General features: G+C 33.7%; 1 protein-coding gene across 21 annotated transcripts in view; it reads right to left on the reverse strand.

Annotated features, from left to right (window-relative positions):
* Positions 1–26,809, reverse strand: part of PTK2 (protein tyrosine kinase 2) — a 368,410-nt gene that overhangs the window by 48,078 nt on the left and 293,523 nt on the right. For 20 of the 21 annotated variants that reach the window (XM_031947265.1, XM_031947245.1, XM_012541848.3 and 17 more), the window contains one exon: positions 9,205–9,316. In XM_031947265.1, coding sequence (XP_031803125.1) covers positions 9,205–9,316 — 112 coding nt within the window. Of the gene's footprint in view, positions 1–9,204; positions 9,317–10,031; positions 11,171–26,809 lie in introns of those variants that run through there. The other variant, XM_031947264.1, reaches the window with a different exon arrangement.

Consider the following 26,809-nt stretch of genomic DNA (forward strand, 5'->3'; position numbering starts at 1 on the left):
CATTATAGAGGTGAGAAGAACATAGATGAAAAATAGATGGTTCTTAATAAATTCAAGATGCATAAATGAGATGATATTGTTGAGGTGTGAGAAATGAAGGCTGAGATCTCCTGACAGCAATGGGGTTGCCAGGCTGGGGCTGCCAGGCCAGTGTTGCAGGCTTTGCGAAAGAATTCGCAATCCCGAAAAGCGAGTTTTATGGTAAAAATGGGTTTATTACACTGAGAAGAAAATATCTTCATCAGCAGGCAAAATCCTGTAAGGCTTATTTGCAGAGATGGGTTTTACGGGCTTTTGATTATATTTGATTTTTATGGCCCTGAGTTAGGGAGCAATTTGAGGGACTAATTTTCAACCCAATAGAGTATAGTGATTATACCCCAGGCCAAGATCTCCAATTAAATAGGAGAGGGTTACTATGTTGGAGTTTCCTTTATGAATAGGAGGGTGGGGCTTCTCCCAGAAGGGTTTGAAATTTCTAACTTAGGACCACCCTTCCCCCAAAGTTCACAGTTTACATCAATATGATTAGGTGAAGGACTATCAGATAATATTATGATGAAGGACTTAACAGAAAGGACATAAGACTGAAAGTCAGTAAACCAGAGTTTTGATGCTGGCTTGATCACTATATAACCTTCAGTTTAATGACTTTCTGGGTTTCAGTTTCTTCTTTTGAAAATGAGGGAATTCGAATGAATTACCTTAAATATTATTTTTCTTTCAAACATTTTATAATCTAACTAGAGAATTTATATATGAAATTCAATTTATATTGAAATCCAGGTGGAATTCTTTAACCTGGAGCAGAAAAAGATGAAAAGTGGTATGTAGATAGGGTCTGATATTGAAATGAAAATAAAAAAAAATGGATTTTATATACAACAGAAGGGAAAGAAGATAGTTTTTATAAGGAAGAATTTCTAAACAGGGGGTATTGTTGGACAGTAAAAAGGTTATCAAATGGCCAGACTAGGCCTTTTTCTGCTTGGGTGTGGAGGTATTCTAATGCAGCCCTGGGATACCAGAAGGAAGAAGTTAGAGAAAAGTCACTTTCAGCTCAATATAAAGAAGAATATTGTAACAATTAACTTTTTTTTTTTTTAAAGGGGATGGACTATATCCTTGGTAGTGAATTACTTGTAACAGGACGTAAGTGGAAAATGGATGACTACTTGTCATGAATTAGGCCTAATTCAGGTTTTTCAATTAAACCAAGCTATTTTGTGAAGGAGTAGGGAGACAGTATAATGGGTACAAGTTTCTCCCCACTGCAGTATGCCTTCTACTAAGCTGTCAAATCAATCTTTCTAAGATGCAGGCACAATCATGTATTTTCCATTCAACAAATTCCAGTGACTTCTTAGCCCCTTCAGTATCAAATAGAAAACCCTCTGTTTGGTTTCTCTTCCTTCCCACCCAACAAACACAGTGACCCAGTGACACCTGGCTGTCCCTTGCCATAAAACATTCCTTCTCCCAACCCTGCATGTTTTCACTGCCTGGCTTCTATGTTCAAAATTCTCTCCTTCTTTATTAAGGAGAGGAACTCCTGGCTTTCTTCAAGTCACAGATAAAATATCACCATCTACAGGAAGCTTTTTCTAATCTTTTTTAAAGCTAGAGCCTTTTCTTTACACATAGTTATTTGTATGCTGCTTCTGTCGTTAGACTGTCAACTCTTTTTTTACCCTTCTTAGTTTCTCTAATGCTTATCACAGTGCCTGTGCCTGGCACATAGTAGGAATCTAACTGGAAGATGGAGGTAGAATGGAAGAGCATCATTATTTGCACATTGACTACAGAACAGGGAGAAAACTATTAAAAATACATGTATGGCTGAGATGTCTTGACATTGCATCAACTATACCATGCCATAACTTAAACTTAGGAAGCACAAAAAAATATTAATGGAGTTAATGATTTGGGCTCCTCCAGTGCAGGGATGGGCTTCAATGAAAAATATTAAAGAATATTCTGTGAATCATATTAAGTACTTTTATAGTTCTTCTATCCCAGCTCTATGATCTGACAAATCTGTGATAATACTATAAATAGATACACAATAGATACAAACTTATTCTAAGTATTTATGTTAAGGTATCATGTCATTTATGAATGGAGAGCTGGCCTCTGAATCAAGGAGACAAGGGTTCAAATATCACCTGATGTCTGGTAGAGCCCTAACATCTCTGAGCAACTCATGTTATGAGATAAAGACTAACTGCTAACCTACATTTGGTATGGGAAATGTCTGAATTGGGAATTTTCTACACCAATGATATAAGAGATCTAGATAAAAAAAAAATTATAAATAGCTTGTAAAAATAGTCTTAAAGATGTATGACTAGAAAAGGAGATGTGTTAGTCATGTAGTAAAAGTGAGGTATAATAGATGGACACTCTAAGCATTGGAGCTAGAAAACTTGATTCATATACAGAAAGATAAGAATCAAAAAAAAAAAAAAAGGTCTGCATAGATTGTGATAACAAAGACTCTGGAAATGTTTAAGTATTACTGAGAGTTCATTAGTAAATAACATCCAATCACTCATTTTGGGAGGTAGTTTTAATGTTCTACTTCTAATTAAATACAACTTCACCTGTTTTACCACTATTTTGTGTTTTGAATCTGAAGAATTCATTTTTTTCCAGTTTTTGTAAATTCTCTTTCTACTTATTCATAAAATTTAGATCTAGAAACCTCATTTCCTACTTGCACTTAATGGAACTGAAATTCTGTTGTGATAAAAAACTGTGTAAAGAACCTGGGATATCACTAGTTCATACTGGAAAAAGTAAAGCAGTTAAATCATGCTGTCACCCAATTTCAGGGTAATTGAATACCTTTCTGGGTGAAAAATTCTGTAAACATAAAAGCTGAGGGAATTTGACAAGTGATGTCTATTGATTAATACAGAAAGCATGGCTTGACTCTTGAATAACAAAGGCATTCAATAATATGATTGTAGTTAGTTTATAATTTACCATATCTCTTTAGAAGGTATAGTAGAAAAAAGATTGGTTTTGCTGTCAGAGAACATGACGATGACGATGATAATAATGATAGCATATAATATGTCCCAGCTGGTGTGCTAAGTGCTTTACGAATATTATTCTATTTGATCCTCACAGTAACTCTGAAAAGTAGGTACTGTCATTATTTACATTTTACAATTGAGGAAATGGAAGCAAATAAGTGACTTGCCCATACTCACATGGCTAGTAAAGACCTGGGGCAGAATTATAACCTTGACCCAAAATCCTGATCTCACTTACAACCTATATAGTATGGGATAAGTCACTGATGTTGTTAGTGTAGAAAGATTGTCCCTTTCAGCTATACATCCTAAAAGTCTATTGTTGTCTAGTAACTAGCTGATGGACTGTGTATCTTGGGAAAAAAATATTAACAGACAGAGCAAGCCTAAGAACTTGACAGTCAGGAAATCAAGATAAATTTTGTCATAGCATTAAAATAATCTTGGTCTCTGGAACATAAAATCTAGTTTTGAATTCCTGGTATTATACCCACACTTATTGGGTACGTGACAAGTAACTTGCTTAACCTTTCTGTGCCTCAGATTTTAATCTGTAAATTGAGACTAGCAGAGATGTTGGATGGATCCAATGAGATAATGTGCTTTGTAAAAAGAAAGTATTATATGAATGGTCACTATTGTTTTTGCTGTTTCCACAATGAAACTTCATTCATGCTGGTGCAGAGTAGCTATCAAAATAAAGCTCCAACTGTTTAAAATTTAATATAAATTTTCATTAATTTTTTTATTCCAAGCTTTGATACCAAAAAGGGCATTTCCATACATACAGAAGAAAATGAAAATACAATTCTCTATAAAACCCTGACCCTTTAGAACACTTGCTTTAAAAAAAAAAAAAAAAGGATATAATAAATTCTACATGTTATTTTTAAAACTGTTCTACTTATTTGTGCTCCTTTCCAAATTTTTTCTGTTCTCTTTGGGACATTTAAAAAAATTCTTCAACAACTCTCAAAGCATCACTATCACTACCCACCTTTGTATGTCCTCACCCATCATTTAACTGAGAGGGAAAAAAAAAAACCCTTGCAAGAAATAATCATAGCCAACCAAAAAGAATCTACACAATGGCCACGTCCCCAAAAAATGTCTTTTTCTGTACTCTTCGTTGATCACCTCTCTGCCAGGATAGGTAGATAATATAGTTTATCATAGGTATTCTGGAGACACAGATGGTTATTGCGTTGATCAGAGGTTTTAATCTATTAAGATTGTTTTTGCTTACACAAAGAACTGCTGTTCTAAAATAACTATTCTCTTGCATCAATTCATATAGGACTTTCAGAAATCATCTTTTGTAATCTCTGACAGCCCAATAATATTCCATCATACTCATAGGACACAATTTACTCAGCTGATCCTCAACTGTCTAGGAGACAATCTATCATCTTAGATCCAGAATTATTTTTCCTCCCCTTTTAAATTACCATTCAGGATCACAAGTGTGCTTTGCTTGTGACCATTTCCTCTAGCCCTAGAATTTATCCTTTATTTTAACTTCATCCTTTCACTCCTATCCCAATACTTAATTTCCCCACTTTTGATTATGTGTTTTCTATGTATCAGCATAAATCCATTTGATATTAAGAGTAAAGTTCATGTAATGGTACTTCCCTGACTCCTTTCTCCACCTTTATAAATTCTTTTCATGAATCTCAATTATAAGAAATAGCAAGTTCCATACCTCTCCTCTTACTTTTTACACTGGGATATTCCTCCTTTTATTCTTCCTTCTTTTTCACCTTTTCAAACATTCAAGAATGGATACAACCCACCCCTAGGTCCTCGTTTTTCTTATTGAATTCTCTTAATGCCTTTTTGAAGATAAAAATCAGTAGACATTTATTAATTACCTACCTAATAGTAGGTAGTGAATAATATGTGACACCAAGTGACTTACTTAATTTCTCTGTCTCAATTTTTTCATCTGTAAATTGGGACTAGGAGGCATGTTGGATGCATCCTATAAGATGATGCAATTTGGAAATGTGTTATATGAATGGCCACTATTGTTTCTGTTATGTTTCTACAATGAAACTTCATTCATGTTGATGAAATCATAATAGTATCGACTTACCCAAAGAGAATTGCCAAGTCTTTAATATTTTAACATAAATTTTAATTAATCAAAATAAAAAACTTACATACACTGTGACATTAAAGTTTTAAGGGAACACTTGTTTTTGTTCTCATTACAGCATTAAGATTGTATCATCCGATACATCTTTCCAATTGCTCAAATGAATTTACCATTTTAGGTTTCTGAGTACTACTGTGTTTGTATTTCAAAGTTCCTATTTAGATATTTCTGATGAAAAGATCAGAGCTAAAAGTCCTCTGTTCCATTAAGGATTCATTCAAAAATAGGATTATATATAATTCTGTAGGGTAGATCTTTTGCATTTTGGAAAATTGTATCCTACGATGTCCTCTGGCTTTTAGAAGTTTCCAAGCTCATGTGACCTTTCTTGGAGTTACTTGGTACTTAAATTACTTCCTTCTGGATGTCTCCTATAATTTTTTTTCCCTGACATGAGATTTCTAGATTTCGGTTTTAAAACTGTGGAACCTTTTCTTTAGAGACTTCTTTCAGAAGGTGATTGTTGGGTTCTTTCTATTTTTGCATTTCCCTTTGGTTGTAATTGATTTGAGCATTTTATTATTTCATGAAATAGATTGTATAGGCCTTTTTGTTTCCTTAAATCATGATTTCCAGGGAACGCAATTACTCTCAAGTTATGTCTCCTTAACTTTTTTTTTTTAAACACAGGTCAGTTGTTTTTTGTATCATATATCTTCTATTTTCTTCCTTTTTATTTTTTTCTTCAATTTGTTGATTTTGTTCTAATATTTCTTTCTTGCTGAAGCAATTGGGGTTGAGTGACTTGCCCAGGGTCACACAACTAAGAAGTGTTAAGTATCTGAGACCAGATTTGAACTCAGGTCCTGACTTCAGTGCAGGTGCTCTATCTACTGCACCATCTAGCTGCCCCTGTATTCTAGGTTATCTTGCTGTCTCATGGAATTACTTATTTTCGTATTCTATTATTCTATTATGCATGGAGACCATGATTTGGGTAGGAAAGATTCCCCATTGTCTTCTTACACTTCCAATCTTTCCTCCAATGCATTAATAATCTTTTGAAACACTGCTTCATTTTTTTCTATGTTTTCAAAGGGACAGTCCATTTTTTTCCCTTTGAGTCTCTGCTTGTACTTGTTGCAAAGTTATTCTCTCCTTTTTAGACATCTTCAGATTTGCAATAATTTTTCATAATAAGTTGGTGTTTTCTTAAGACATCCTCAACTGAGACTTTGTGAGAGGATCAGGCTCTGCCTGATTGCTATGTTTTATGTTTCAAAGGTTGGCCTTGCTAGGTCTTACCCTCCTGTTCAGACCTCCACCTTGTAGGGTTAGGTACCTTGTCTGGCATCTAATGGCAGTATGCTGGGAATCCTAGAGCCCTTAGGTTGGTCTGTAGGGTTCTACTGTGAGCTCTGCATGTTTACTCCAGCACTTTCAAGGTGCCTACCCCAGGGCCTTCTTTCTACTCTTACTGCAAAGCCTGAGAAGTCTCATGCTCCTGGAGGTATATGTTTAATAGTATCCACATACTTAGTACAGTGCAATACACAAAACAGGTGCTTCACTAATGTTTATGGGTGATGATTATATCTATCTAATCTGGCTGGGAGGCTACCCTACTCCATATTTTCCTTTCAGCTTCCCAGATGACCTCTTCTATAGTTCCTGTGTAGAAGAGGTAGATTATTTTAGTTTCACACTGTATTCATTCATCATGATTTACTCTGATGCCAATTTAGGATTTTACTGGAGCTAAGTATGGGAGATCTTCTGGTTCAAGCAGAATATCTCACAATATGATAATAACAATAAAGATTCATATAGCACTTTGAAGTTTATAAAGGGCTTTACATGTTATCTCAACTGTGATAGTAGTCCCATGAGGTAGGTAATATTATTCTCCACATTGTACAGCTGAAAAAAATGAGGATGGCAAAGCAGATTGCCTATAGTCACAAAAATCCTGTCAGTGGCAGGATTAGAACCATGAAGCTTTATAATAAAGCTTCATATCCTGACATGACATATCCATGATATATCAAGACTCTGGGTACAAAGACTGCTCGTCTGTGGGGCATAGATTCTATAAATACTCTTCCTCAAGCAGGGGTGCAATGATAGACTGACTATTTTTCTGCTCATCAGGATTGGTCTAGCAAAGTTTAGAGGAGCCCATTATAGAGATTTTTTTTTTTTTTTAAAATCAAAGTGATTATCAAAGACCCTAAATTAAAGATGGGCTGTAACCTGTGTTGGTGAAAGGACCACCCACACTAACAAAATTGCTGATCTTTTAAGAATTGAAGGAAAAAGATCTCAAAATCTAACTGGTTACATTTTGTGGCCACTTTGGAAAACAAAAAAAAAAAATCCAATTTAAACTGTGCAAAAGACCAGTAAACAACCAAAGTTCATTCCATACAAAATTCCTGAGTCCAGTGATTTTTTTAAAGCTAGTAGCATACTAGAAAACAAGCTTATTCACTATTAAGGTTACCTCTATAAGCAGAGACATGTGTTAAGTACAGTTCTTAATTAAAAAAACTAACAATACCTAGTGTTTATATAACATTTACTTTGTGCCAGGCATAGTATTAAGTACTTTTTTCTTATGCTGTCATTGCATTTTAAAATGTGAAAAATATTTCTTGCTAGTTTTTACTGTACAATAATACTACAGATAAGCAAACTGAGCCACCAGGGAAGGGAAATTGTTGCTCAAGGTTCCCCCTAGCTATAATTTAGGTCTCTTGGCTCCCAAGACAATGCTCTAAGTTGTTTTTGTTGGTTCTGTTGCATTAAGATGGAATTTATAAGCACTTAAAAAAAAGCTAGCAAATGTCTGTGAATTCCCATTCAATGGAATTTACTCCAGTTTACTCAAGTCAATCTATTTGCTAACAAATCCCTGATAGTAACTATTAACTAAACAAAGGATTAATTTCCTTTTTTAAAAACAAAGTCAAATATCTGTTCTAGCAATTCTACCATGGAAGATTCTAGTTTAATTAATGTGGAACAGTTATCATCAGAAGAAGAGGTAAAGGATACAGCAGGCAAGAACACCATTAGAACATTCTCTGTATACGCTGTAAAAAATCTTTTATTGGGTATCAATTACTTAGCTTCATAAAACACCTAATTAATTTGGTCAAAGAATTAGTTTTGGGCACGTCTCAGGGACACATTCTTTAATATAGGGCAGCAATTTTCTAATTGTGGTCTTTCTGTGCGCTTCCCTCCTACTCTCAAGAGATCCAAACAAGTCAAAACTGTTTTATACTAAGAAATTCTAATTTTAATACTTGAATATAGTAAATATTAATAGCTATAATTCACATCCTGAGACCAAAAAGTTTGAGGACTGCCCAATTAAGACAGTAAAATCCCTAACAAAAAGCAGCAGATAGTACCTAATGTCATTTCAATGTATTTCCATTTCCAAGAAAACAACATAACAACAACAAAATGACCAGAGATATGCACAATGACCTTATTAGCTAGGTTATCAAAGAAAAAAGGGATCTAATTGGATAGGATAGGAATATAAAAGTATTCTTAAAATATATTGTACAATGTAAAATGAATGCCTTTCTAATCTTACCCCATCTTCTATTGTAAACTTGATTTTACTGATTAGTGGAATTCTAGACAACTGTAATTTGCTAAGGAGAAAAATGTTTTGCCCCGAGCCAAGCTCCTCTATGTCAAATTTCATATTTATGGAGGAAGGGAAGCAAGCCAAAAGTCAGAAAGAAACAAAAGAGAAATTTTCTTCAGCTTAATTATGATCCTTGAATTTAAACTTGAAACAACATCTGACTATTGTCTATCAACATATTTATGGGCATTGAGAAAATTAGGAAAAGTTAAAATGAGAAGTAATTAATGGGTATCGTAATTTGTGTTATGAAAACAAAACAAATCATATAATCTGGTCTCTGTAAATGAAAAAGTTATCCTCTAGTTTTCCTGCAAAAAATAACACTACAGCATTGCTGACATCTTTAAAGATATGAAATAAAACAGTTTTCAATAATAAATAAGTATGACTACCTTGGGAGGAGCTTCATCTGAGCCTCCTGAATCCCAGGACACTGTGACTTGCCTTCTTGATTCCATTCTCATTCGTTCTTCTTGCTGGAGCTTCTCTTCCTCCAGTATTGTACTAAGGAGACAATAAACTGGGTTAAGGAGAACTGACATTTGTGTGTTAGTGCACTGTAAACCCCACCCTGAAAACCTCCTTAAAACAGTTCTATTAATGCTTGAATGCTCAAAGTAGTTGAGGGAAAAATTAGTAAGGGATTTTTCAATAATGGGGCAGTAGGAGAGGGTTGCAAACCAATCACATTTAGGTTGTGGAGTATTCCTAGTTCTAAACAGGAGATTTCACTTAAAGCACATGCATGGGAGTAAGCTCGAACAAACAAACCAGATGGTAATGGGCAGGACTGGGAGAGGGGATATAAAGAATAACAAAATCTCTGCATTTAAAAATTCATTCTGTGCTTGTGGCAAAGTATAATTACCCTGAGAAATCCCAAGAAGCAATTTATCAAGCAGATACATGTCTGGAACCACTGATTCTTCTTACTGAAAAAGTCTCTTTTACCAAACTCAGAAAGGTAACAACAAAAGCATTAGTACACTATGGGGACCCACAATTAAGTTTCAGTTTAACTGGCCAACTTGAAACATGCCAAATATCTAACTACAATTTTTTAAAGCTACATTTTAGTATAGTAAGACCCTTAACAAAAGAGTAAAGAACTATGCAATATTATTTTCAATGATGACTTTCAGTTACAAAGATTAAAAAAAAAACCTATATTCTTTTAATGGGAAGAAAAAAACAGTAAATAACACAGTAAGTTACTTACCAGATTCTTACTATTACAGTGGTTATTTGAAGTTCAACATTATACTATTCCTCCTTCCTGCTCTGCTATGCAGATTACTAATCTTGGCTATCTGCCATCATTTAAAATATTTAGAATGCAGCAGAAGTTACAAATCTGTTAGATTTTCATACTGTAGGAATTCTTTAGGTTTCCCAGCAAAGGCAGAGCTAGACAAAATCTTCACTACAATGGTAAACAATCTACTTCCTACATGTCTTAACACCAGTATGGTGGGGTTCTAATAATGAAACTCATTGAAAGCTTATAACCTCCCAGTTTATTGCACGAAACAACCACCCAGAATTACTCATGCAGAGTGAGCTCAGTTGTCCCAGAGCCTCTTCTAATCTGGGAATTTGCCTGACTGTTTCCAAAATACATTCCTGCTTGACTGGAGGCTCTGCTGTGCCATTTCTCTCATAGACCAATGCACATAGCCATCTTTCAAAACTGGGAAAAAAACCCAAAAAACTAAACTAATCCTGTTAAAAATTACCATGGAAAAGGCAAACCATGGGTATAGATACAAAACATGTATTTTTTTTCAAAAGAAAAAGGAGGGGTAGTATTTCATTAAACGTGATTGAAAATTTTACAAAACCAAAATTTGATTTAGTTATCAAGTGCAAAATTAACATTTCAGAGGAAACTTCTTCATCAAAAATATCCCAAACATCATTTTATCTCTGTTTCTGTCTGAGGTGTCCATTACTAGGAAAATATATATCTGGCACACTTTTCATAAATTTAAATAGCAACTTTAGTTTTAATAAAGGAATGTAGTCTATCACAACACTGTTTGAGAAAAACTGCAACTAGTGACCAAAATGCACAAGGAAATGAATTTTTATTAATAAGCATGCCATGAGTCTGGCATAAAATGGAATCCATGGTAAACTTCAAGATGTTTCTAACAAGTGAGTGTCTGCTACAGGGGGTTGGCTGTTAGAATACTCAGAAAATAACTTAAATAATAGTCAGAAAATAGTCTTGACTGTACTGCCATTATATAAAACACTATACAAGGCACAATGGGAAATTAGAGAAAGCAGAAGTTGATGGAGTTTATATCTGATGGGAAACAAAAATCATGAACACACATATAGTGAGGCAATTTCTTAAATAAATTAAATATCATAATTTTTTTTTTTGGTATACTGTTCAAAGAAATTTTTTTAGTTCAAATTTTTGTTAATACAAATAAAATCATTTTTATTCTCCCTTGCATATATGGTATATATAAAAATAACCTCTACTAAATTAAAAAAAAAAATCTCACAATGATGTGGAAGTGATTCTGGGTAATTAAAGGTTATATCTGTAAACTATAAAGTCTAAAAATGTCTATTGAACTGGAAAGTCTTCTTGTAGAGGCCTGGAGGCAGACTGCATCTCGGGAGTCTAAGCATTAAGTTCAATTAGTTCTGAAAAAGTTTATCACCAGAAGATAGAATGGTGAAATTTTTTTTTTCTGTAATTCAAGTCATGACAGGCATACCAATGACATCAAAACCATAACAATTATTGAAATCTATTACATGTAAAATAACTAGAATCACAGATTTTCAGAACTAAAAAGATACCGATAAGAATCTTCTCCCAACTACTTCTTGATATATAAACTGATTCACATCCCAGAAAAGTTGTAATTAAATCTGATTGATCACTTGCAGCAAGGGGGACTCACACTCAAATGAAGCAGCTATTTTAACTAAAAGATAGCTCTAATTGCTAGAAATATTTTTTCTTAAGTTGGGCCAAAATCTGTTCTCTCCAGTCCTATGCAATTGGCCTAGGTTTTTAGTCTTGTGCCAAAAATAGTAAGTAAAGTCTCTCTTCCAAATAATAGCCCTTCAAATACACAAAATAATAGTTGAACATATTCTCCTAAAATCTTATTTTTTTTGGTCCCCAAAAAACAATTTTAAGCTTTCTGTATTGTAAGTCTGTATTGTGACACAGTTGCTAGCTCTCTCACCATTTCAGTTTTCATCTTTTGGGTAAGCATTAGATTAAACAATGTTCAATGAAGATATTCAGAATTGGATATAATAACTTATATAGGATCTTTTCAATGCAAAGGACAATGGCACTATCATCTCATGGTGGATGGATATCATTCTTTATATATGAAAATGAAGTTACTAATCCATAGTTGACAAAAAGTTTGTATTTTGAGTCTCCCTTCTAAATCTAATGGCTCTCCCCTTCTCTAGCCAAATAGTGCTACAAAAATGTCTGCTCCAAATGCCAGTGACATGGAAATAACACTAGGTTTTCAAAGATTATGCCAGTAGGGTATAACTTCTTACAAAAGGCTTTAAATATAATTTTAACATCAGACTGCTTTCTAAGGACCAAATTACCCAAGAATGGAGAGACTTATCATATAAGAAACTGACTACTAAGTGGTGTATTTTTTGTCCATGCAACAAAGTAAAATAAGAAGTGGCCCTTATTCCCATGTGGCTTCTGCAGTAACAGTAACAAGAGTTTTTGAAAAGGGAACAAAATACTACTGAACCACAAACTTATTTTAAATCTTTATGAGAATACATGTATATGAAAGATATTTTTGAAAAGAAATGAGAAAGGGAAAGGAAGGCGTTTATAAATCACATTCCACAGGAGATTACATCTTTAAAGTCATACAGTTGACTTTTTTTTTGGTGAGGCAATTGGGGTTAATTAAGTGACTTGCCCAGGGACACATAGCTATAATGTGACTTGAGGCTGGATTTGAATTCAGGATCTTCTGACTTCAGGGTCAGTGCTCTATCCACTGTACCATCTAACTGCCCCTATACAGTTGATTTAAAAGCATAGAGGAAACAAGATTCCGTTGTGCTCATTGTTATTGGCTAAAAAAATTATATGAAATTCCTTGGAAACTGCTAGAACAGAGTTAGCTTTGTTCCATGATCTTCTGATTATAAATATTAAGGATGGCATAAAACAGTGAATGAAAAATTTAAGGATCTGTCACTGTCATCTGTAAGCATATCTAATACAGAGAACAAATGGAAGAGGGATTCACCAATGAGAAGGTCCCCAAACACTCCTGTTTGAGGAAAACACAATGCTAAGGACATCAAGTCTGGGACTGCAATGCCAACTAAACAAAATCCCTGATTACGCCAAACAGATAAACATCTGTAAGTAGATAAAATAAGCTTCTTGTTCAAATAATGATATGCATTTGGAAGAATAGCTCATAGAATTGGTCCATAAATACAGATAATCTTGGAAAAACTTGGGTCATGAATTTAATATAAGGAAGAGAGAGAACTAACAAGAAGTCATTAGAAATGTATATGAAAGGAAAAGGAAGTGGGCTAATTGTATAGAGAGCAAGGGATAACTGATGTTTTATCAAGCTAGTTGCAACAGTATCCTCACATCATAAATAGGTCTAACAGAACACCACCATTATGTTGAGTGGACAATAAATAACATTTTATAGGAGTATATAGTCAGAAGTTCTAGTTGCAGGGAATCTAGGTGGCACAGCAGATAGAATACCAGGTCCCAAGTCAGAAAGACTCATTTTCCTGAGTTCATATCCGGCCCTGGGCACCTACTAGTCATGTGATCTTGGGTAAGTGACTTAATCTTGTGTACGCTTAGTTCCTTATCTGTAAAATGAGGTAGAGAAGAAAAAGGCAAAAGATCATTATCTTTGTCAAGAAAGCCCCCAAGGGGTCATATAGAGTTGGACTGAAATGATTGAACAACAGGGACAAAAGTCATATAGGAAGTAAGGTATAAATGGGGTGTGATCAACATCTCTAGAGGAGGTATCTAAGTTGAGGCAATCACAGATATATCAATGTAAGAATGAACATTTCCTTTATTCACTTGTATTCTTCTCTGCCTTAGTGATCTGTTTGTAGGTATTGCACATTAGCTAATTGGAGTTTAATATCTGTGGCCACTAGGCACAACAAAGCTATTCAGCTGATACAAATATCAAATTTCTGATTTTGGTCTTTTCAAATACATATTCTTGGATTAATGGCTCAGTGAAGAGGGAAAATTTAGACCCAGAATCTTAATTCCCCAATTCTACCTCTCTTATACCCAAATGATAAATTCTAGAAATACAACAGAATACATACAATTCATAATATTGCAAAAAGATAACTGGACTAATAATTGAGATCTAGGTGCTTGTCCTAGATCTGCAATTAACTACTTGTGTGACATTGGAAATATCACTTAACCTACATAAGCAAAATCTGCTTCAGAGGGTTGTTAGGGGGATAGTACTTTGTAAATCTTCAAGTGCTATGTAGATTTGAGCTATTATAAGTAAGAGCATAAACTCCAATTACACGATTAATCCCTAGGCATAAATAGCTCCTATGAAGAATTAACTTTTCTATGAATAATTTTTCTATTACTGAATATTTGGCACAAATTGACCTCTTCTTATTAGGATCTCCAGATTGGTAGTGTGTAGTTTTAGTACTTAATCAAATACTGAATACAATAATAATTAAACTGAACCACAAATTTTGTTTCCCCAATACATTTGTAAGCTCTTTTGAGTCAAGAATCACAGATAAAAATAAATCAGAGATAGAAGAGGTCTTAGAGATTACTCCAAATCCCAAAAAGGCTAAAGGAGTTTTGAAAATTCACACAGTTAGAAGAGCTAGTATCATAACTAAGATTGTTTTTCCTGAGCCCAAATTATTTTTACTACTTTCATCTGGAACTTGATCTAAAAGACACTCTGCTGCTGGGTATTGATTTACTATAGCAATGCAAGAGCCAAATGTTGAGTGAAGGTGAATGGGTAGATTCAGGGCTTTGAGAAGATATGTAGGCATTGCTGAGGGATGTAAGAGCTATCTCTGTCTTGTGATGTGTCTTTAGGAATGGACCCTTCTCTCCAAAACCAAGATCCTCTTTTATCATATAGTGACTATATGAAAAGAGGATACTTAGACATCCCTGCCCCCAGAAAGAAAAATTGTATAATAGGTGAAAGTTGTAGAGAGAGATTTACATCTGATATACAGAAATATCTCCCAATGTTCAGGGCTATACAAAAGCGTAATGTCCCCCTTTCTACTACCTCCCAAAAAAGAGGATTTCACTGAAGGTCCATAAGCAAAGGATAGAAGACCAGATGTCAGATATGTTTTAATGGGAATTCCTTTCAAGTATGAGCTGGATCAGATGAACTAAGCTCCTGTAATTTTACGCTAGAGTTCTACTGTGTCCATAATATCTATTCCAGTATTCAAGACAACATAATAAATATACATCTACTGTTGATGAAATTGTAAACAGATATAATCATTTTGGAAAGCATTCTGATAGGAGCCAATAAGGGTATAAAACTGGTCATACTCTTTTACCTCATTACTACAATTTTTTTTCCTTCAGGACTTTATTAAAAGAGAAGGGAAAATTATTTGTACTAAAGTACACACTAACAGTGTTACTTGTAACAGTAAAGAAATGGGAAAAAAACCTTTATGTTCAGTGACTGAGGAATAGATTAACAAACTGGGGTGTATCAATACAAAGGCATATTTCTGTAGAAGAGGAAATTATAAGAATATAATGAAGAAATGTCATGAAGTAATATAGAAGGAAAAAAGTAGTAAACATAATGACTACATAAAAATAAAACCAATAAATTCAGATAAATACATACAGGATAAAAAGATCAGAAGAAAATGGCATGCATGTTTTTTCCTTAGACTGAATAATTTGAAGTTCACAATACTGGTTATGATTTTATTTATTTTGCCTGATTTTTCATTTTAATGACTACTAAGAACTGAATCACTTAGTTTATCTTAAAACTTTGCTTTAGAACTTTAAACAAATAAATGTTTTTAATCTAAGAATGCCATGAAAACTAGTAAACAGAATAACTATGAATTTAGGTTCTTTATTTTTTATGCTTCTTTCTTACTATTCCCTCACCAAAAATAAAATGTAAAAATGTCTCAGAGAAATTTTAATCTTTGTTGGACAGCAAAGAATATAAATAACCCACAAAAATGTCTTTGTTTTTACAATGGGAAGACCATTCCATAGATGGAGTAAAGAATACATGGAGAGATATTCCCGACCTTTTCCTCTCTCCAGCTGCTGAAGAACCTAAAGCAGTTACTTAGAATGTGCAGATGGTCAAAGGGGTCAAATTTAAGCATACTTTCCCAAACTAAAAATATTTTTAGCAACAATAAGCTTTAGGACACATTTGTATTTCAAACTTTTGCTACAGAATAATGAAACTTCACATTTTTTAGAATGGAGGAGGGGTTCAATGAAATTTTCTCATCTTAAATTTCCTTAGCTCGGTAAAAAAAAAAAGACATAATATATAAAGAGATTTTTTTTAATCCAACAATTGCTAGAATACTTGGAAGTTTTCTGTGCAACTGTACATTATTTGTCTATGAATCACAGATGAAATAAAAGGAAAATAACTCCATAGTATTTAAAAAAAAAAAAAAACTTGTTCTATGCAAAAAAAAAAAAAAAAAAAAAAAAAAAAAAAAAAAAAAAAAAAAAAAAAAAAAAAAAAAAAAAAAAGAAAAAAAAAGAAAAGAAAAGAAAAAAGAAAAAAAAAAAAGAAACAACTCAATCACTTTAGGACAAAGAAGGCAATCCAAGTGATGTAAAAATTTTGGGTAAAAGACAAATAAATACACCCTGTGATGAAACAACATGTGATTTCCCCTTCCCCCCAATACTACAAGAGACTTTATTTCTCTGGGTTCATAGTTTTCAGCAGTCAATGCAGAAGGGGCTTTAGCAAATTTTTGTTGCTGTGGCAACAATAGGAGTTTTTATTATTAAACTATTTTGAAGGTGTATGAGTAGTTATAAAAGCAGTGGTACAATAATTCATTTGTTTCCAAAAGCATTGGTCTCAGGATATAAATTTAGAAAAATAAAATATAATATTCTTTTATAAAGAATCTTGAGTTGTACTGTTTTAGGCAGTAAATCCTGAATGGAAACATAAAGACTGAGAATTGCAGTATACTTTAGAGCTCTGAATCATACAAAAAAATGTAAAGAATTCCAAGAGCAACCAGATAGCAAATGATGTATTAAAATAGTTCAAATCCTTCAGTTGACAAAGGGAGAAACTGAATCTGAAAGTTTAAGTATTACATATATACATGCATATAGTCAGTAATAATACTAATTCTACAATCTAAGTCTTCATTCTACCATGCCATGCAAACTCACATTAGCATTTCAGAAAAATCAGTATACAACTTCAAAAACAAACAGTAAAGAAGTTAGTTGGAACTCCTAGGGTGATTTCAGGAGAAATAATTTTAATTTCTGATTTTGTCACTATCTGGCTGTGTTACCATGGCAAAACCTTTATTGACACCAAATCTCAGTTTCCTTATTAATAAAATGAGGAAGCTGAATTAAATTAGGGGTTGTTTATCTTGAAGTTCACAAAAGGGGTATATGCAAAGAGTTTAGGAAATCTGTGAACCTGAATAGGAAACATACATCTTCATTTTCACTAATATTTTATTCCTTTGTACTTTTATGTATTTCATTTTGTGCATTTAAATATATTATTCTGAAAAAGGATCTATAAGTTTCACTAGTCTGCCAAAAGTGTCCATTGACACGTAAAAAAGGAAAAAAAAACCTCGGTATTAAATGGTCTCTAAGGTCTCTTTGAGTCCTAACAATTTATGAATTTAGACCAATATAACAATTTTAACTAATCAATAATCATAGATATTTTAAAAGTTAGTTTGTGCCACGGACTGTGCTAAGCAGTAGGGATATAAGAAGGAAAAGACAATTTATGATCTAATGTCCAAACTATAAACAGAATAGGAAATAATTAACAGAGGGAAGGCACTAGAATTAAGAGGGAGTTGGGAAAAGCTTCCTATAAAAGATGGGATTTTCAATGGAACTTAAAGGAAGCCATGAAATTCAATAGGTGGAATTGAAGAGGGAGAAAATCTCAGCATGGAGACAGATAGAAGAAAATGCCAGGTGCCAAGAGATGGACTGTTTTGTTCAAGGAAAAGTTAGGAGGCCAGTGTCATTACAGTGAAGAGTATGCATTAAGGAATAAGGTATTAGGAACCTGGGAGGGTAGGAAGAAATTAGGTTATGAAAGGTTTTTGAATATCAAGCAAGGGATTTTATATTTGATCCTGGAGATGAAAGAGAGGTACTGGAGTTTACTGAGGAGTGACTTAGTCACACTTGTGCTTTAGGAAAATCTCTTTGGTGGCTGAATGAAGAGTAAGAGTAGAACGAGATGTGAGGCAGGTACACCCACCTGGAGGCTAGTGCAATAGTCCAGGTACAAGGTGATGAGGGCTGGCAGCAAAGTGGTGGCAGTTCAGAGGACAGAAAGGAAAGAGGTAAAACTGATAGGCCTTGGCAAGAGAATGGATGGAGAGAGATCCAGACTGAATCCCACCCAGGCTGTGAGCTGAGAGGATGGGAGGATGTTGTTACCTCTACAGTAATAGAGAGACTAGGAAGCAAGGAAGGCATAGGGGGAAAGATAATGATTTCTATTTTAGATATGTTTAAATTAAGGTATCTACTGATTATCCAGTTTAAAATCGTTTGAAATTTTAACTGAAGGCAGTTAAAACTTGGTTGAAATGGAGAGTGGAATGTGAAGTGTGAATTCTAACTCTGCAAATGAAAGTGAGGTAATAGTAAAGTCTGCTCTGGAGTACACAATTAGGAAAGACTAAGAGCTGCTAAAGCTGGCTGTAAAGTATCCAGAAAAAAACAGCATCAGGGAAATTGGTGGTGGGAGTTTGGGGGTGGCAGAAAAGAAGCAAATAAATAAATAAGCAAAACAAAAAAACCAATTGGGAAGCAGGGAAATTTGTTTGAACAAGTTTGTGAGAATACCAGTTTTGAAACATGATCTTTTATATCTATCCAACATTGCCTCATCGTGATGGAATTGGCCTTTCTAAAGAAAGAATGGGTATTTCTAAGACTGTGGAAATCAAGTCCAGACCTCAGGGAAAGCTGGAGATGGTACAGAAAGAAGCTACTACCAAAAGGCTCACATTCACAACCAAAGGGGTTCATTTTTCTTTTAATCCAGACATTTTAGAGAACAGTGAACTGCATATTTAGATTGCCAGGAATAATGTAAAAGTTACATTCTACTCTTCTCTATATTGTGGAAGGTATTTTAAAGTATAAAGAAGAAGTTACCATAATATCCAACTCAGAACCCTCAGGAAAAGTAAGATCCTGAGTTCTGCACTCTTGGTAAAGGCTTCCTGATATTGGTGCAAAGAGCTGAGTAGATTCAGAACTCTCTTGAAAAGCCAGTGAAGTCATTTCATACTTGTAAGAATTATAGTTGTAATAAGGTTTGTAAAATATTCTTTATAACAACCCCATGAAGTTTATAACATTAGTACCAACCATTTGATTTTTTTAAATTGCTTTTTTTTTTTTTTAATAGCCTTTTATTTACAGGATATATGCATGGGTAACTTTACAGCATTAACAATTGCCAAACCTCTTGTTCCAATTTTTCACCTCTTACCCCCCCACCCCCTCCCCTAGATGGCAGGATGACCAGTAGATATTAAATATATTAAAATATAAATTAGATACACAATAAGTATACATGACCAAAACGTTATTTTGCTGTACAAAAAGAATCAGACTCTGAAATATTGTACAATTAGCTTGTGAAGGAAATCAAAAATGCAGGTGTGCATAAATATAGGGATTGGGAATTCAATGTAATGCCAACCATTTGATTTTTAAAGATAAACAAGAAGACAAAGTTAAAAGAGATAATTTAACTGTGGATCACAGTATCTGGGGACCTTAGAGATCATCCTGTTTATAGTCACACTGCTAAATGCTAATGGATTTGTTTATATGGTGTTTTAACATTTGTTGGTTTTGTATATTTTTAAAAGTTACATTACCAATTCAGGTCTGTTCTTTCTTCTTTTATTGATGAAAGGGTTTAGAGTTAAACATTTTTCTTTGAGTATTGCTCTAAGAATTCCAAAATTTTGGCACATTGTCCCACTGACAGAATTACCATTATTGAAATTGTCAATGGTTCTTATGACTTATCCTTGATTCACAAATTCCTTAGAATTGTTAGTTTGTTTCTAATTTTTAATTACTTGTTCAATGATAATACCTAGCATTTATATAGCACTTAAAATTTTGCAAAACATTTTACAAATATTTCATTTTATCCTCATAACAACCCTGTATTGTAGGTAATTACTCCCATTTTATAGATGAGGAAAATGAAGCTAAACAACTTGTCCAGGTGTCACATAAGCAATATGCCTGAGGCAGTATTCAAAATCAGGACTTTTCAACTCCAGGTCTAGTACTCCATCTTCTTCATTAACCTTACCAATGATTGCATATAATATTTATTTGCTTATTAAAGATTTAATCACCTGGTCAATTTTTGTAAATGTGTCATGTTAAAGCTGAGATATAGGTATTCTTTGTATTTCTATACAAAAATAGTCAGAGATCTATCATATCTTTTTGTTAGTTTTATCTATCATATCTATACTTTGCAAAAAATTCTTTTGGAGTTCTTAATTTCTTTTATTTCCTTATATATGCCTAGCTTTGAAAATGGTACTCTCTGATAATAATTCTTATAGTTTTACATTTTAAAGTCTATTTCTCCCTGAATCTTGGTTAGCTTTTTCTTTAAGAATTTAGATACAATCTCATCTTAGTACATACATTTAAAATAATATTCACATCGTATTTTTAAAAATAATAATTTTCTTATCTTTTAATCAAATCTATATAGCTGAAATAATATTTACTGTTTTGATTTTTTTTAAGTTTAGCTAAAAGCATAGATGATTTTTGTTCTAGCTCTTTATGTTAACTCTGTATGAATTTTTATGTTTTAATAATATTTTAAATAAACAAAACTGTTGGATTCTATCCCTTTTTATCCCTTTTCTATCCTCCTCTTTTTTATAGAAGAGTATTCATTGCAATCACGTTTATAATCATTAAGTATTTTTCTTCATCTTATATTAAGTTTTCCTCTCTGCTATCCAGTCGCTCTTGACAAAGAAGTAAAAAGAACTGAGTTTCATCAATAAAAATCATTTTTTTGGTAATTTTCAAATCTTTGTACTGCTTTTGCCTACAACAAGCATATTTTTCATTGCAATGGTTAATAGCTGTTTCATCCCTAATATTTCTTTCACTCTTCTTACAATAAATAAGGTCATTTTGAGTTACAATTTACCAGTTGGAATAATCTTCCATTTTTTTATTAGTTTATGTGTGTGTGTGTGCACACACATATGTGCTCCAGTATTTTTGATCTTATTAGACTATATACTTGATATCCTTTACTTCCTCACACCAAAAGCTGCTACAGTATCTCTGGCAGTCATTAAAGTGTGCAGTTAATGAGATACAACTTTTGTACATTTCCTTAGCATAATATCCATTCTTAAAAATCACAATACAAAAATGCAACAAAACATGTGTGGACGGTAGGAAATCAGCTTAAGTCCTGGCTTTATTTGATCAAAGTCAGACATTCTGAACAAGCCTATTGTTGGGGGAAGCATGAACATATGACCATTATTGTTACAAAACTAAACCTTCTCAAAATGATGCTTGTCCCAAAAAACCCGCATGTCACTACAGTATAGATCTGACAGTTAATAAATTCCTTTTGATTAACTGGCAAGACAGGGAGTTATAGATAAGGTGAATTTTGCCCTAGCTGAACATTTGGATTCAAAAAATGGTGATTAATAGAACAAAATTAAATAAGAGCAGTGGTGTCAAACTCATATAGAAACAAATTGCTGAGGCATGTTGATTTTGAAAACAAGAAATTAATATTATCTCTGTTGTACTGTACTTTTATTTATTTTGCTGAACATTTCCCAATTATGTTTTAATCTGGTTCAGGCCCCAAGGTACACCTTTAACTTAAGAGATGCCTTTAGTGGGGTACCATAGGATTCTTCGTGGCTGTGTTCTATTCAATAATTTTCTGGAGGGCTCACATAAATATTCATTTAAATAGCTAGCATCATGGATTATAGAATCCAGGTTTAGAAAAATGTTAATAGATTAATGTAGAGGGCTGAAACTCTTGAGTCGTGGCACTGAGGTCAGTTCAAGCACTTGGGGCTGATTACTGATTAGACAATACTCTATAGGCATATGCTTGGAAATCTGTCTTTCCCACTATCCTGTGCTGGCTCAATGATTGGTGTATACAGAGGATTGTAGGAGGGACTAGGGGGTGGAGTAAAACTAGCCAGGGTCACTTTGACGGTAGACAAGGAAAAAGGCGGTCACGGAGATTCTGCTTCCATCCTGTTCAATCCTGCATCTAAAGACCAAGAATAAAGACTAAGGACTTTTGCTTATCCTGACTCCGGCTGATTCTGAGGTATCCTGAGTGCTAGCGCAGTTGTCACAGCCTTCTATTTAGCTGAACTTAGACTAAGATGAAATTTAATAATGTGTGAGAAAACATAGATAATAAATGATATGAAAGATGTGAATACTGAAGTGGTTTTAGGTTTCATAGGAATCAGTGATATGATTATTAGGGGGAAATTTAAGTAACTGAAGAGCAGTCAGATGGAAGAGGAATGAAATTTATTTAAAAGATTCACCCCCAAGGAAAGAATTAAGAGTAACAAGTGAGAGCTAGAGAGAAGCAGATTTTGGCTTCACCTACTATGGAGAATGGTTTCACTGAGGTGAGAGTGACATTCCTGCAGGTGTGGAACCAGAAGCACAGTCAGTCACTAGACCAAACAGCAAGAGAGGGAATGACTTCTCAAAATTTGGAATTTTTCAGATAGGGATTGCTTTCCTAATCCTGCTCCTGAGGAAATCATCCAGTGAACAGCAAAGCATTTTATAAATGGGAATTATTATTATTTACTACCTCATTTTATAGCAGAGAAAACTGAGGTTTAAAGGAGAGTTCTATTAGAAATTGAGAAAGGGATCAGTGTAAAGATTGAAAGAGTAAATGATTCAATCTAAATAGACCGAATAACTAGGCTTTAATATTCTTATTAGTGTGACAGAGAAGTATAGATAATTGCTAAATAGAAGTTAAGTATGTGGACAATGTTTGTAGAAACTAATGAAGGGCAACTATTTATTGAAATTGCTTATATAATTAAGCCTCATCTCATGGCTAAATTTGACAAAGTATAGGACCAGTGCTCTATCTCATGTACTACCTACTCACTTTTTCCTCACTCCTTTCTCTAGCTTTTGACACTGTAAGTTTCTCCTCTTGGATACTTTTTCCTTTGAGATACCTCTTCTGGTTTTTCCTTCTGTCTAAATGCTTCTTAAATCTTTGCTGATTTTCCATCCATTTTATATCCACTAATTTTAGGTGTTCCTAAGACTCTGTCTCTTCTTTTTGTATGTGCACTAATCTCAACAATTTCTTTGTGTTCAATTACTATCTCTACACAGATGATTCCAAGATCTATACTAAGTATAGTATCTCTCCTGAGCTATGGTAATTTGCCTTTTGGATATCTGGAACTGGAAGTACCTAAGACTTAATGTTTAGAATATAATTTAACAACTCTCCCTCTTCCATATTAAAACAGAAGGAAACCCCATTCTCCCAGTAGCCCTGGTTCATAGTCTCAGTGCCACTTGGGCTTCTCATTCTGATGCACACTGTTGCACAAATCTGGGCAAATATGCTGTCCCAAACTGCAGTTTCTACCTTCACATTTTCCATATATGTCTTCTATATTATTTACATAGTTGTAACCCAACTGCAAGCCCTCATTAGCTCACACTTAGCCTACTTAAATAGCATTCTAATTAGCCTCTTTATCTCAAAATTTTCCCCACTCCAATTCATCCTTCACTCAAGTGCCAATATGATCTTTCTAAAGCTTATGTTTGACTATCTCATCCCCTGCACAATGAACTCTAGATTGTCCATTAATGACTAAAAATTCTTGTTTGGCATTAACGTCTTTTTATACCTAGCCCCTTCCGATTTTTTCAGTTTTCTTATACCTTACTCTCCTCTATGCATTCTATGACTTAATAAAAGTTGGTTACTTGAGGATTCTCAAACACAATACGTCATCTCTAGTCTTTGTGTTTTTGCACTGCCTGGAGTCAAGCTTGGACTTCTCTGCCCTCTTACTTCTATCTCTTAATTTCTTTGATTTACTTGAAAACTCAGCTCAAGCAACACTTTTTGAAGGAGAATGTTTCTGAATCCCCTCGTTGCTACTGGTCTTCTGTCTACCAGTTTGCCTTTCTCTTTAGAATGTAAGATCCTTAAAAATAGATATTACTTTTGATTTTCTTTATATTCTTAGAGTTTAGCACAGTGTTGAGCACATAGCAAGCTTCTTGACTATGTCAATAAACTTAAAAGTAAATTTGGTCATAGGGTGACTACAAAACTGAATACAGACGTTTACAATTCATTGTTCAAATGGTAAAAGGAATTTGTAATTTTAGGTTGCCAATACCATGAAAACTGTCAGAAAGACATAGGGTGTTTTGGGAAGAAAAATTTTATTCTACATAAAACAAGTAGAGAAATAAGGCAACACGAGAGTTGATTTAAGGAACCAGATTTAGTCCGCAGAAGCTATGGAATTTAATTCTTTGATTACTTGAAGGCCATCAAATGGAAAATTAACTAGACTTATTCTGCTTGGTTTCAGAGAAGAGAAGTAAGAGGAATAGATAGAACTTTTAGAGAGGAAATTTAGGAGCAAGGAAAATTTTCCTAATAATCTGAGTTTTTCAAAAGGGGAATGGATTTTCTCCACTGATTTTCTCTTACTAGATATTACTGAGCAAAAGCTACAAGATCACACAGTTTTTACACACACACACAGCTTTCTTGTCAGATTTAGACTGGATTGAATAACTAGTAGGTCTCTTCCAACTCTGAAATTTCTGTAATATTAGAGAGCATAAAGATCATAAGAAAAGAGAACATACAAGTGTGATGACTAAGGGCTTCTGACACCACCTTAGAAAGGAATTTGGATGCAGATACAAAACCATTTTTCAAAAAACAATTAAGCAACTTTATGCTATTGATCAAACTTTGAACTACCAATTTTCACCTTGAATAAACAAGGGATCAAAGACTACTTTTTTTCAAAAAGAGGATGAGAATAGTGTTTCAGATTTTAAAAAAAGTTTGATTTCTAGTATCAAGAATTTATAACAACAACAACAAAAAGGTTCTATTTGTATTAAAACATTTGTAAGTCAACAAGATATTACAGAAAAAAGACTGTTCTTAAAATTAAAAAAACAAAAAACAAAAACAACCCAATCAAACCTGATTCAAATTCAGTTAGTTCTGCTAACATCATTGTATGATTTCAGCTATATTATTTAACCAATTTCTCAGTTTCCTCTCTATAAAATAAAGATAACAAATTCTCCATTGACTACCATATTGGACTGAGGAAAGCATATTATAAACTTTAAAACAATAAAGAAGCAAGAGACATTTTATGAATGAATGAATAATTAGCAACCTAGCCATTATTATATGGTCCAACTGATTTTGACATATGAATAAAATGCAGATGATGTCAACATGAAGAAACACAGATGGAAAAGACTGTAAAAGATATTGCAAAATGAATAAGCCAAATTAAGATGATCCTATTACACATGTAAAACAATTAAGTGAAATAATCTTAAATACGAAAGGTTATAGTAAAAAAACTACAAAACTAGTAGTGTTTTTCACAGATGTTTTTATTTTTGTTACAGATTAATATTTTCATAAAAGTTTATTATAAAGGTGACTAGACATCACAATGTTTCAATACCTGAAACTCATGATTTCACTGATATAAGTACTTCTTCTACTCATGTACACTGAAAGTCTTGCATGTCTTAGGAGAAATCAGTTAACAGAGAGACATTTATTAAGTGCTTAGTAAGTATCAGGCACTTTGTAAGCCCTGGGGATACAAAGACAAAAGCAAAATAGTGTAGGTCTACAAGGAGCTTTTATTCTAATAGGGAAGACCAAATGTACAAGCCTTTTAAGATAGGCACAAGTTAACTTTGATTTGGGACAGCATTTCTAGCAGTTGAGTTAGGGGAGAAGAGATTAGGAAAAAAACCTCTTTCAGGATGTTTAGCTTAAGATAAATCTATAAGAAAGCAAGAGATTCTAAGAGGTAATGAAGAATCCTAAGTGGTAATGAGAAAGTAAAGGATTCCATCTTAAACTCAACGTGTCCCAGCTCATCATTCTTCATGAGTTGCTCAGACTAAACAAGTTTTACCCCAGTGATGAGGGTCTAAACTTATTTTGTTCCTTAGATTGGACATATATGGTACACTGGTAAGGTCCCAAAGTCTTCCTTGCTTGATAGGACTTGCCAGAGCACGTACTTCCCTAGCATAGGTTTTAAGAACCCAGGGATATACATTGAAGAGGCATTGGTGTAGGACTTTAAGGATATGATTAAACTTATTTTATTACTTTGACTAATCTGTGATCACGTCATCGTGGGCACTCCCTCCAAAGGGGCAAATCACAACTTATCCATACTTTTGGAAATGGTATTTATAGGTAAACACATCACTACTCAATAGGCTGGCAGTACTCCTTGGGATTTCTTGATATTAAATGGATACCAATGCAGCCTATAGGTTGCCTCTGCTTATTCTAGCTATAGGACTGTCCCAAGTCTAATCCTTTTTCTCAAATGAAAGCCTCAAAA

Source organism: Sarcophilus harrisii, chromosome 1 (assembly GCF_902635505.1).
Source record: "Sarcophilus harrisii chromosome 1, mSarHar1.11, whole genome shotgun sequence".
Lineage (NCBI taxonomy): Eukaryota > Metazoa > Chordata > Mammalia > Dasyuromorphia > Dasyuridae > Sarcophilus > Sarcophilus harrisii.